General features: G+C 44.4%; 1 protein-coding gene across 3 annotated transcripts in view; it reads right to left on the reverse strand.

The window, feature by feature from the left end:
• The window catches only part of LOC135303093 (deubiquitinase DESI2-like), a 74,104-nt gene that overhangs the window by 45,692 nt on the left and 15,220 nt on the right, over nt 1-13,192 (reverse strand). The window contains exon 2 of one of the 3 annotated variants that reach the window (XM_064424386.1): nt 7,533-8,845. The exons of the other annotated variants lie outside the window; for them this stretch is intronic. Coding sequence (XP_064280456.1) covers nt 7,533-7,571 — 39 coding nt within the window. The 5' untranslated portion in view covers nt 7,572-8,845. The remainder of the gene's footprint in view (nt 1-7,532; nt 8,846-13,192) is intronic. 3 annotated transcript variants of the gene reach the window in all.

A 13,192-nucleotide genomic window follows, 5' to 3' on the forward strand; every position in this document is an offset into this window, starting at 1 on the left:
TAAGAATTTTGGTTTTTATCTTCCCCAGCAGAAATATAGATTTTTTGGTATTGATTGGTCTCTGCCTCCCTCCCCAGCTCCAGCTACGTCATCTTGGCATAATGACAAGAACAAGAGGGACTGAAACAAACAGAATTAGAATAAGGGCAGCTCAGGTCACTAACATAGCTTTCAGCCCTGAGACACCCATTTAAATTCAGTTCATTGCACTAATGCACAGCTATATACCTGCTGATCACCACACTTGGAAATGGATCTGACAGCTGTTCCAACTTAGTAGCTCACTAATGCTCAGCTCTCCCCTGTAGAAGCTCCCACTGCATGTATGACTTATTCCCTGTGGGCTGCCTGAGTAGGAAGCTGGGTGACCAGCTGAGCCATGACACCAGAGCAGCTCAACCTCTACACTAGGGATGAGGTACAAGAGCCAGAAGGGTCTGCTTTCCTACTGCTAGCATAAATTTATTAGTTAGGAGAATGACAATCTCCAGTACTGTCAACACATCAGCTTTCATCAATACTAAGAAGGGTTTGTTTGGTTTGGGGGCTTATTTGTTTGTTTTAAGGAATATCCAAGTGAAATTAGGAGCCTTGACAGCCTAGAGAGCCAGAAGCTAAATCTTGCTGACAGAAGTGTCATGTTCTAAAAGGAATCTGCCTTTCTGTAAGGGGAAAGCCCAAAAAGCACCAGAGAAAAATCACTGGAAATCAACTTCCATATGGTTTCAAGAGGAAACAATCATTTCTCTCAGAGATGCTCAGAGCCAGGCCAGGGGATTGGGACTTTGCCTGCAGATGGGGTTAAAGAACAGCTTCCAGTAACAGCTAAAGTAACTCCGGATCTTCCCTACCTCTGGGTTACAGCTGACCTTACTTTAAGCCCCTGGGCTTACACCTGAAATCCTGCACAGGAGTCTCCTGACCCCACAAGAGTTCAGGCTGCCTTGAAATGAGTGCTTTAGAGACACCAAGCCAGACTGTCACCTGCAGGAACCAACTCAAGAGCACTGATGTGGGAACTGTGGGCTAATGACAGCATCTGTGAGGCTTTTGCTCCAGAAGCAGAGTTCACACAGTTTTTAACACTGTTTTTAGCTTTCCTAGGTTCTCCTCAGGTTTCTTACATTTGCTGGTGTAAAGGAGAGCATTTGTGGAGCAGTTTTCCTAAGGCAAGCAGGACTAGAAGAAGTGACAACTCCCGTGTTGCCCTGGATGAGTCAGTTCCAGCCAGTCCTCTGGGCAACAGAGCACTGGCTCAGCGAGCTTGCTGGTGGGATAAATGCTGGGGCTGGAGAGAGCAATGCCCTGTGTGCAGTCAAGAGACAGCTCTTTAGACACCTCATGCATAAGCATACAGTAGCCAGTGACAGGGCTGCAGTGCTGGGGAAGATCTGCAGTAACACAGACAGGTAGCCGGCTTGTCACCCTGACAACATGCAAACAGACTGCTCCCCCAATGGATAACACATCTCCAGGCTGTTGCTAAGACAACAAAAATTCACTTATTACACATAAATGGGCACACTTCATTGCTGGACTTATTAACTTGGGCCATGCCACTTCCTATTTTTCTTCTTAATTGATTTAAATCAGATGACACGTTTGAATTCCTTCTTCCAGGAGGAAAGGACTCAGCTGCAGCTCGGTGTAATAGTTTTTTTAATCTTTTCTTCCTCCAATTGATTTCCTCTCTCCAAAGACACAAGAGGGGAGGGATGTCTAGTTACATTTCATCATCTTCTCACAGGCTTGAAGCAGGCACTGACTACAACAGTGCTCAGCAGCTCAGCATCACCCAACTGCTTTTCTTGTCCGTCTGCTCCTGCATTCAAGCAGTGCAAGGGAGCAATCCCACTCTGCTGCCCTGCCTGAGGTCAGCCTGGTGTCACTCAAATGAAATTGATGCAGTCTAGGAGAAATAGAGAAGCAGAAACAAAGCCTAGTTTTCCTCACCTGCACAGACTGCCAGGCTGCTCAGCCTGATTTGTTTGAAACCACTAATGTACTGCCATCAGATTTGCCATAACACCTTAAAAAAAAAATTATTCCCCCCCCAAAGTCAAGAGCATTTGCACTGGCAATTGTTGTATCCAAGAAAACTGAAGCAGTCTGGACACACCTCTCATATCTTGGGCTTAGGACTCTGTTGTTATCCAGTGAGAGCAGCTTTTTCTGCTCTCCTCCCTCATTCTCAGCAGTGGTCTATTTAGGCTCTCTGACCTTTAACCAAGAGTCTTCCCAGAAAGTTTTTGGGCCCATAACAGAAAGTATCATAGTATAACAAGATTGATTATGAACCCTGAACCTATTATGCAGCATATGCATAGCTGAATTATCTAAACACAATCCTACCAAACAAAAAACCAGCACCGAAGGCCAACTCAAAGCTCCAGGGAGATGCATAAAACAAGCACCTGAGGGCTTCCTGATCCCTCACACTACCCCCTTTGAGCAGCACTGTGTCTGACTACTCCTAGAAAAAAAAGAGCATTTAGCACTCCTGTGGGATACACTATAGCACTGTGGGGAACCCATTTCCAGGCCCCTGTTAGCTCACCATTCTGCTTTGTTATCCAGTACCCCGTGCTTGATATGATTTGAAGACAGAAGAGTGAATAAGAATCCGGATAATCGAAGAGTCAGTGGTAGAGTAAAATGCTAAACACAAAATCCTTGAGCTTACCTCCACAACAAGCCTGTGAAGATTAAAACACCCCAGATTTTTCTTAGCCAGTTCTTATTCATAGAAGAGGGAATTCTTACGAGTTTTGTGACTGGTCACAGAACAAATAAGAATAGGGTACACCTGCCATGCCCTTCCAAGAACACGGCAAACCTTTGAGTAAACAGTGTGTTCTGGAGAACTGAAATTATTCAGATTTGACTAATAATTTCAGCCAGAGATGACTAACAAATATCTGAAGGAAAATCAAAGCATTTAATTTTATATATACACACATATATATATTCATATATAAATACATACAGACACACACACACATATATATATATATGGAGTTATAATTATAATTATAAATAATTATAAATTATAATTATAAATATATTATAAATTATAATTATAAATAATTATAAATTATAAATTTCTGCCCAAAAGCATTTATGATCTGCATAGAGTTGAGCCCATTTCACTCAGTTTTACTGCAAAAGTCACACGCCAAAAATCAAGATCTTAAAAGATAGTAAGTTTGTTACTTCCACAAAAAAGTATTTCAAACCAATATTAATTTTCCCATATAATTAAAACCACAGTAATTATTTTATAATTACTTATAATTATAAGATGTTAATTTTTAATTAACATCTCCCAAAGGCAATATTTTGCTTTTTGTTCTCTATTTGTTAAATACAAAAAAATAAACGTGTGGTCAACATATGAAACAGGAAAAAAAAATCCTAGTGAGTGTCCAATACTTAATCTTTGAAGACCACAAGTTCTACTACTGACTTAGGGCAACCATTCAGCTCATTACAGCAAGAAATTTCACAGCTATCAACTTACTTGACAAAAAATTCCCCTTTCTCTCCATGTGGCTTCCTGGAATACCAAATAGAGTCAATAGGTGATGCCATGCTTCCCCACACACAGCAGCTCACAAACAACTAACAAGCAGTGCAGAGATGGGGCCACCACCTGCACGAGGATTTTTCACTCTTCTGACTAAGCGAGCTAAGAGCCTCTGAGACTTTCACCTACAGTAAGCACAAACATGTTCACACTTTTGAGTGACTAGACTCATTCTTTCCTCCAGAGACATAATGACATGCTCCATGATCTAGTCAATGCTTTAAAACAATCACTTCACAGAATGAAGTCCTTTGCTTGCAATCCTGTTACTGTTTCTATAATAGACTCAAAGCCCTTATGCACTGAAGACAGAGGCACAAAGCGTCTCTCTTCCTTCACTCCATCTACAGTGACCTGAACATTATTTCCCTCTCCAGAGGGAATGACAAGTAGTGTCAGTGGAATCAATGGAATAACTGTGGGACAAGGCTGAGGAGGAGAGCCCCCCTCTCATTCAAACAGACCCTACATCTCTGCTCCCTGGCTCCCTGCTGACCAGGGCTTCCATTCTCCTCTGCAGCACATCTCAGGGGCTCATTTTCCCCAGCAGAAGGAGTACACAAAAATGCCAGTAGATCAAAACAGTTTTGTATGCTATCAACTGCAAAGACAGGGGAAATTCAGGACAACCTTATCTGTAATAAAAGAGGGACAATAGTGATATGAATATCTTTGCCTCTAATATGATAGCATGAATGTGCTATGCAATAAGCTGAAAATATGAGAGCCCCCAAGCTTGAATCTCTGCCAGGCAAACTATTTTTAGTGGAATATGTTTAGCTTGTTAAAGATTTAAACCCAGGAAATAATTGCAGTTACTCTTCTGCCTGATTGAAGTAGGCAACATTTATTAATGTACAATGACTAAATAAACAATTCCAATGCTAGCCACAAATCTTAGGATAATATCCTGACTTTAAAAAGTCAACCCTGTGCCTGTGCTCTAAGTAAGATCTGTTCCATGATAAACAGCTTATTGAGGCAGACTGGAGGGAAGAGAGCTGCAAGTTATAAAAGGGAATTTGATTTGTCCCTCTGAAGGCAAAGTGGGAACTGACTAATCTGAGCAAACTCTGTCACAAATTTTATAGACCTAGTTATTTCTTGCAGGTCTCCAACCAGCAGATGGCTTAGATTAAGTCCATGCAAGAGCTGAATTCTGACTGGCAAAGAGATTCATCAGTGACCAAATCCATGATCCATGTTGCTATTCTGTGTTCACACTTACACATTAAATCAGAGTTCAGTGTCCTGCATATCTACTCTTTAAATTGTCCTAACTGAGCAGCAAAGTCCACCTGCACTGTCTGATTTGCAAATGTCCAGGTATGTACAAGCTGTTTGGTTGAGATAGGATAGAACCACCCTGTGTGCTGAGGGTGAAGAAAGGTTGCTTTTGATGGCAATATTCAGAACACATGGAATACCCAGTGATTTTTGCTCCATTATTTTATGCTGAAGAAAACAAGCCTACAAATAGCTCTACCTGCTTCAGCAATTTGTGCAAAACACCTCATTAAATAGCAGCACTTTTTTTTTCCTGAAGAAGCCTGCTTCATATCCAATGGGTAAAAGGATAAATGGCTATAATCTTTGAATACACAAGACTACAGAGAGTGGGTATTTCATAGCTACACAAAGCCCATAATTGAACTTCTGCCCTAGGGACAAGTTTTCCTGCAGTGTAAGTGCTTCCAGTTGCCATACGGGGGTCATGTTCTTTGTCAGGAAAGCAGAACTTTACATGAGTTAATTGTTGTTCCCAGCTGTCTTTTTGTTGTTGTTGTTGTTGGGTTTTTTCCACTGAGGCTAGTTTTCCAACAGTCATTCAAGCAAATGTGCTCATTTCCCAGTTCCCCCGCAATTCCCCACCACAGTGTAACAAAGTGCAGATTTTGCATGGCTACATTCCAGGCTTCGTGGTGTTAAAATCATAGCAGCAATGGAAAAGCATGTAGCTGCAATAGTCATAAGGTAGGACTTGAGCTACAGGTGACTCAGTGGTAGTCAAACAGATGCTGTATGAAAATAGATTGGTTTCTGTATACAGACTGGTTAACCCATGGAGTTAGCACTTACACATCAAGATTTCCATGGTTTGCTAAGCAGCAAAAACTACTCAATCTGAAGTAATTTGGTGACCTCAATTCTGTTCACTGTGTCTGGGTGTCCATCTCAGAACACAGTGACCATGAACAGCAAGCTCCTTCTCCCTTAATTACTTTAGGCTTCATCTTTGGTGTCAATCAATCAAACATAAAAAGGTAAAGACCGTGTCCATCCAGTATTTGGATCTCTTCAGCTCAGTGGTGAAACATTCACTGGTTTGGGATGGATCAACGGGGCAGAGAGAAGAAAGCTTAGGCCATAGTCTGCTGCAGAACAAACTGAAAAAATTGCAGGGAAGTCAGCGGATATTATAAAAGGACAACACAACTCCTTTATTTTCCTCAAAGAATTAATGATGATCTCTTGCATGTGCATTTGCAATGTGAGTCCCCTGTTATCAGGCACTAGCTGCCACCTATTTGGGTTGCCAAACCTGTTGGCTGAAGAACTTCTTAGGGGAGTTCACAGTTCAGGCTGCTAAGCAAATGACCAATAAACACTCAAGACCAGTCTTGGGAAGGATTTTACACCAACTTACTCAATTTGACCATAATAGCTCTGGAAGAGGCAGTTCAGTTCACTGTACTTGTGCTTTTTGGACTGCTCACCAATACAGATACAGTCCGACCTAAATAACCTTTACCACTCACTCTTCCCTCAGAAAACAACCCACCTGTTTTAGTTCACAAAAGATCCCTTGATTCTTGTGATAAAAAGACATTTGACTTTTACAGCAACCCACTCCTAATCTCTTTGGTGTCTGTTCTCTGGATTTCCCCAACAGGGAAACCCACACTGTTCCGTGGGCTTCCTGGTAAAAGTTGTCACTGCCTGATGATAAAAAGCAAACGTATGCTGTAATCTTAAAGGTCTGGAGCTGGATATTTAGAGCTCAGTCAGCACCTGGGCCTTGTAAGGTCATATCTTCCCCAGAAAGGTTTATAAAATTTGTGGAAGATCTGAAAACTACATTTTTAAAATCATTAGTTGGTAATCAAAAAACAAAGGTGAAATACATATTCATCAAAACACTCCTCATGTGAACATGATTCTCCTATGGTTCTGTCAGACCAGCAAGCAAATAGGCTGTGCCAAGCCGCCTTCTCCTTGGGGGTTTGTGCCAAGATTTGGACCTTCTGATTTGCTAGCACAGAAAACACCCACTCACATTCCCTCTTGCAAGAAGAGGTCAATGAAAACCACTTGCTACCTTGTGAACTTTCAAGAAATACTGCTGAGCAGCATGTGCCCATGCCCCTTTCTGTGCTGAAACTTCACTAGACAATTTCTTACTCTTATTGCTGCAATGAACCTTCAGAGAACATTATTAACTACAATCTTATGCATATGAGGAATTGATCCAGATTATTGGAAATTATGTTCTTACTGCAACTCTACAGCTGTTTCTCCTTCTGAGATGAAATCCAGACCCCAACCCCACAGCCTGGTAATGCTTGTTCACTTAAAGGAAAATCATCTCTAACACATACAGAGGTGATCACATTTTCTTCCTTAAGTGGGGCAGTGGAAATTAAAGTCCTCTCCTCACCCAGTGCTGCTTCTGAAAAATCTTGCAGAAAATCTGGCACAATACCTGTAATCTGGTTGAATATACTAAACACTGAGAAAAAAAAAAAAAAGGCAGGGTCAGCCTCATCTCTGACATGAGAGGTTGACAGGCTTGGATGAGGAGTTTGGACCAGGGAAAAGAGGGAGGGGGAGAGAATCAGGCTCTCTGGGGATCTGTACTTGGCTCCTCTTTGTACAGTGCCTGCCCTCCAAGCATGAACTCCCACCCAGCCCCACTGCCCCCCAGTCAGTAGTATTTCATACTCACCATGTCATAAACATTCAGAATCACTGGTTCATTTGCCATTGTTGATTGCAGTAGAGGCTGGATTAAAACCTTTCAGTCCCTGCCAGATGTGTGTTGATGCCCTCAGGGTATGCTTTTACCCTGAGCCAGATAGAAGAAAATGCCTCATCCTACAGTCGCTGAAGGAAGGAGGAAAGGAGGGAATTCTCACGGTTGGGTGCGTGTGTGTAAAGTTGGTCGCAGGGAGGCAGGAAGGCCTGGATTGGGTGTGCTAGTTGTATAGGGTTTATTTTAGCCCTCCACTCCGTGGCAGATCCAAGGTTTCTTTTTAACTCTGTAGTGCACCTCGGGGTCTGTAGACTCATACACCACTGTAACCAGGCACCGTCCGAGCTCTTAAATCCCGATCCACAGAAGACAGATTCTGAGCCCAAATACAAGCCCTCTTCTGGCGCCGTGAGCAAGGTGGGTGGCAGTGCGTGCGGGGAGATTTCTCGGCAGAGCCGAGACCCGCTACCGCAGCGGGCTGCCAGCACCACGCAGGAGCCCAGGGCAACCAAGGCACGGAGCGGGGCTGCAGCGGACGCCGAGCAACCTCCCTGCCCCCGCCGGCGGAGCCCGGAGACACCCCGGGATCTGTCCGCGGTGCTGGGGCCGTTGCGCTCCGAGCCGGGATCTGTCCGCGGTGCTGGGGCCGGGATCTGCCCGGAGCCGGGATCTGTCCGCGGTGCTGGGGCCGGTCCCGCTCAGGCACTCGGTTGAGGGCTCTCCGCCGCTGGCAGGACATGGTGAAGAGGCTGTGCCAAAGGGATTCCAGCGCGGGGCTCGGCGGTGGGAGGAAGAGGAGGAGGGGGCTGGCTGCCCCCGGGGCAGAGAGGGGATGCCACGATCCCCATCCTGCCCACGACGTGCAGGCAGACCTGGCGTCGGCGCCGAAGTTAGAAGGCAGTTCTTCGCTGGAGACGAGGCCCCAGACTGGGGCTGGAGGGAGGAAGATGCCGAGCAGGCGATGCTTTCAGGCAAGGTTCTGTGCACTCCAGCTCTCTGTGCTCTGCTCTCCGCAGGGCCGGTCCTTATTTCGCGATCAGCTCGTCCCGAGCCGGGCAGCTCCTACTGACTGACAGCCGAGGGAACCTACCCCGTCCCCTGCTGGCTGCATGCATCGCTGCATGGCACACGGTGGGAGGGCGGGGAAGGGACCAAGCGACTGGGCAGGGCGAGTAGTTTCACTTCTGGCAGCAGCAGGGTCTGGAGTTTCCTCCTGGAGCTACTTTACACTCGTGTTAGGACCGTGAAGCTCTGCAATGTCTTGCCAGCAAACACTCCCCTCCGACCTGGATGTTAGAATCAATTATAAAATGCACTGCGGTAAATTCATCTTCCTTTTGCTCCTCCTCTCTTTTTAAAGGGAGAGCAGAGTCTGTGATGGTGCTGGGAAAGAGTGCAGCTGGGAGAGAGACAAGGGAATTCCTGCTCCCAGAGATTTGCAGTGGTGTGGAAACTAGCACTCTGACCTTAAACGTTCATACACAACAGATTTCTGAAGCGGGAGGAAAAAAAAAAAAAAAGCATGGATGACCTCATCTGAGGTGGAGGCGTATCTGAGGCTGAGGCTCTCTGCCAGCTCACAGCCAACCAGATCTGAATGAAAATTGCAGGGAGCCTGTTACATCAGCAAAGCCCAGCATGCCTCAGCCCTGCCTTCAGCCACATGGGAACCATCCCGTCCGGAGAAGGGCTCACCTCCCTCTGTCAGGAGCAGAAGGACAGGACCATAGAACCGCAGCCTTGTAAAACACTTGTTAAACAGCATGCAGGAGAATTTCTAGTGAAGGCAGGCAGTAGGAAAAGGAAGCGAGTCCATGTCCTGCATAGCTAAGCACCAGCCCAACAAAGTCAGACAGTTTTTTTTCTCCAGACATTGTTAAAGGAGATCCATAACTGCTTTACCCTAACATGCATTTTGAAAGTTCAAAACCACAGCTCAGGCTTGGGCATGATGACATGCAACATGGCAGGGACCCCAGCACAGTATTTTCATCTGGAGTCGTCATTCCATGGGTGGGCTGGATAACTTCACACACATGGTACCGGGACTTGGCCAGCACCCTGACTGCCCCCCCATCCCTAGCTCTCCAACCCCCCAATTCAAACTGTGCCATTACCCATGCGCCTCAGCAGCCTGTGTCTGAAGGAGCAGCTTGTGCAGGTGGGTAAAGGTGCTTCCTCCTCCTTACCATCTCAGAGTCTAGATACTCCTCAGAGGACAGACTGAGCCCCGGCTGTCACTTTAAAGGCTATGGAGCAATGGAGATATTCCTCTGCAAAAGGCTAAGCCGCATGGTTCATGCCCTAACTTGTGAGACAAACCGCCTACTGAAACCCAGAGGCTCCTGCTAAACTGTCACAGATACCCTGAGACTGTCACACTTGGCTATGTGTCCTACTCTAGAGATGGTGATGTTTTAAGGAGACTTGAAAGGAGAGGGAATAGCAGACATTAGACTGATGTTAACTGGAAAAGCAAAGCAGCACTACAAGGTCTTCCCACATTTACCCACATGCTTATTTGCTAAATTAACTCCAATGACTGCTATGCTCACAGTTCACTAAAATCAATTAGAGACTTAAATCAGATACACATTCCAGAGACAGACATCTACAAACACTTAGGATTTGGGAAAGGTGACAGGCAGCCACAAGCTCCAATGTTTTGTCCTGTAAACATTCCAAAATTAGTCACCTGCGGGGGGGGGGGGGGAAGACTACTAGAATTCCAGTTCTAAACTTTAGAGATAGAAGAAGGGGGGAGTTAAAACCAAAACATGTCTTTAAACTAATCATATTGCTTCAAGAGATCAAAGCCAGTCTAAATGTGCATTTGTTATTTAAAGGACTTCTGCTGTAGGAGAGACAGTAAATGTCACTTGCACATTAAGATGTGGATTCTCTCCTCTAACTTGAAACAACTGCGAGAACTACATCACAAATGTCATTGCTTCAGGCTCCCTTTTCTGCCCCTTCACAGAAAGAAGCTGTTCCACATTGTGACTTAGCCTCATCAGTGTTTCAGTGATGCTTTGAAAATTCCTTTTTTAATGCCATTCTATTCAACTTATTCCAGCTCCAAATAGAAGGGATCAGTCTGAATTCAGAGATCTCATTACTACAAGTGTTTTACAGTCACATAAACTCTTCACAAGGCTTGGTTTGCTTTGGGCTGTGTTGAAGCATTTCATCAAGAGCTCAGGCTGATGCCAGTTGAGAAAGTGAACCGCTCTATTTCAGGAGCATGAGTACAATCCCACAGACAGCATTGCTACCTACAGGCACCAGAGCCCACATCTTGTGTTGTAAAAACATTACAATATAAATGAACAGCAAATATAGGGGAAAGGAAGATTCTTCTTACAACTTATTAGAGCAGCTGGAACTAGAGCTTTGGGTTGTGCTTTGAATTCTTCTTTTAAGCACTTATGTTGGTTTTAAGACAAAGCGGGTGCATTTTCCCCATACATACACCTAAAGCTAGACAGCACCTTCATTCACATTTAAGCAGCCTGCTGCAAGCCCAAACTTTCTCAGATTCTCTACATGCTTAGCAGTCCCTTTAAAGGGATTCATATGTTTATCTGAGATCATCCCCACTTACTATTACGGTATATGTATGAGTGCATCCCCAAGGATCGGTGTCTAGAGGAGACAATGTGATCTTAGGTGTGTTCTGTGATTAGAAAAGGGGTGAAAAGAGTTTAAAGGCAATTAGTGCTGCTACCCAGCATGGACTAAAAAAACAAGAAGCAGGTCCAACCTTAAGGAATTACCTAGTTCATTAAGCAAGGCAGTAGGTCAGTAGCTGAGAACTTCAGCCACCTCCTCCAGGCTGCAATCACAAAATTGGCATTGCTGGGCACTGTAAACAGAGCTGAGATATTCCACTGGGAGCAAGAACAAAAGAACAGCAGTGCAACAGAGAAATACTGACTACATCAGAGGTGATGGCCTATCTGTGAGTTTGTCTACTTGTGTTGCTGTTTAGGAATTCTAGTTTAAATTAACACTTTTCTTTAATCTACCCTCATGCACTTTCAAAGAATCAGAAGCAACCCAGCAGACAATGGGGCTTTCAAGTATGTTTCACAGCAGGGCTGCCCAGTTTAAATTCAAGACACTTAATGGTCTCTCCACATCAGGTACACCACCCCTGGCTGTCCATTATATTTTTTGACAACTTGTCATTTTGAATTGTATAAAGTGCTTCTATGCATGTCAAGTTGTCATTATTATCCCATTCTGAGTACATTAGCAAGACTATCCTCCTTAAAGAAAATATAAAACAGCCATTGAAAAAACTAGATACAGTATTTTCTCAGATCCTTGAGAATGGTGGAAGGTATGCAAGAATGAAAAGGGAGTTGCAATTCCTGCTTTCCATCTACAGGAATAAATCATCACCTGGATAGGTGCTGGAGCTTTGTAACCTTATTCTGTGTGTATGAGAGGAGGTATTTTGATTAAGGAGTTTAATCTTCTAACTGAGGCACTTGCATATAGCAAGGATGTGACTGATTCTGGTCAGACCTGAGTATGGGCTATGGGAAAAAATAGGGAGAGAAAATCAGCACAGGATGCCAGCAATGTGCTTTTTCCTTGTGTAAGGCAGCATGTGAAATATTTAACTTTATTGCATCACAAAGACAAAAAAAAAGCAACACTCAAACTGGATTACTTTAATACTTTAAAATATTTCATCCAAGACTGTAGGGATTTGTAGCTCAAAGCTAGGTGCATGTTAGTAGAAGGGGGAAACAAAGTTAATATTTGCATTTAATTCCTCACTGAGTCAATCCTGATTTTACATTTCATTTCCCTTTTCATTGCAGCTACACTTCACAACTTTTTAATATAAAGCTCCTTGTCAGGAAGCACTGAAGGCTGACAGCTCCTAACGTGACTGATAGGGCAGGGTCTCTACCCTGTCCAGGTCTCTGTCCTACAGGCCATGAGCACGGTGTGCAGGGCAGGCCTGCAGATGGCCACCACATTCAGCCACAACTCCAGACCATCAGGCAAGTTTATAAGAATAAGGCAGGTCTAAGGTCAAGCCAGGACATCAGCCCATGGGTTGGGCCCAGCAGAGCAGAGCTGGAGACCAGGATCCCATCTATGTCACAGGGGCAGGGACTTATGGCCCCAGGCTGGGCTGAAATGGTGCTCCTGGGCCATGGAGAGGCCCCAGGGGAGCACAGGACTGTCTCCTCTGTTTACATAAAGCAACACTGTCAAGTGAGAGCCAAACAATGTACACAGAGACTTTCAACCTGGAAACAGGGATGAAAATGCCAAACATTCCTATGCTAAGGATTAGGGAAGTAGTTGTTCTCATTATTGCTATTAAAAATCCACAGCACAAACTATGATGGGTCAAAAGCAGCCAATAGATGCAGTTAAAAGGAACAGTACACAGTAATTTGTGCTGCATTTCTGGGAAGCAAAGTAGGCTTAGTTTCAGAGGGTTTTTCCACAGCAACATCTTCACATTATTTATTTGCATTATGTCATAATAATGTTTGGAAGCTGTGGCAGGGACCCATGCACTGGACACGAGATGAACACAGAGGAGAAGAGTGCACCTTCTCAATGAAAAGTGGTAATTAAAGAGATGTGACAGGCAAATGGCA

This window comes from Passer domesticus, chromosome 6, assembly GCF_036417665.1.
Source record: "Passer domesticus isolate bPasDom1 chromosome 6, bPasDom1.hap1, whole genome shotgun sequence".
Taxonomy (NCBI): Eukaryota; Metazoa; Chordata; class Aves; order Passeriformes; family Passeridae; genus Passer; species Passer domesticus.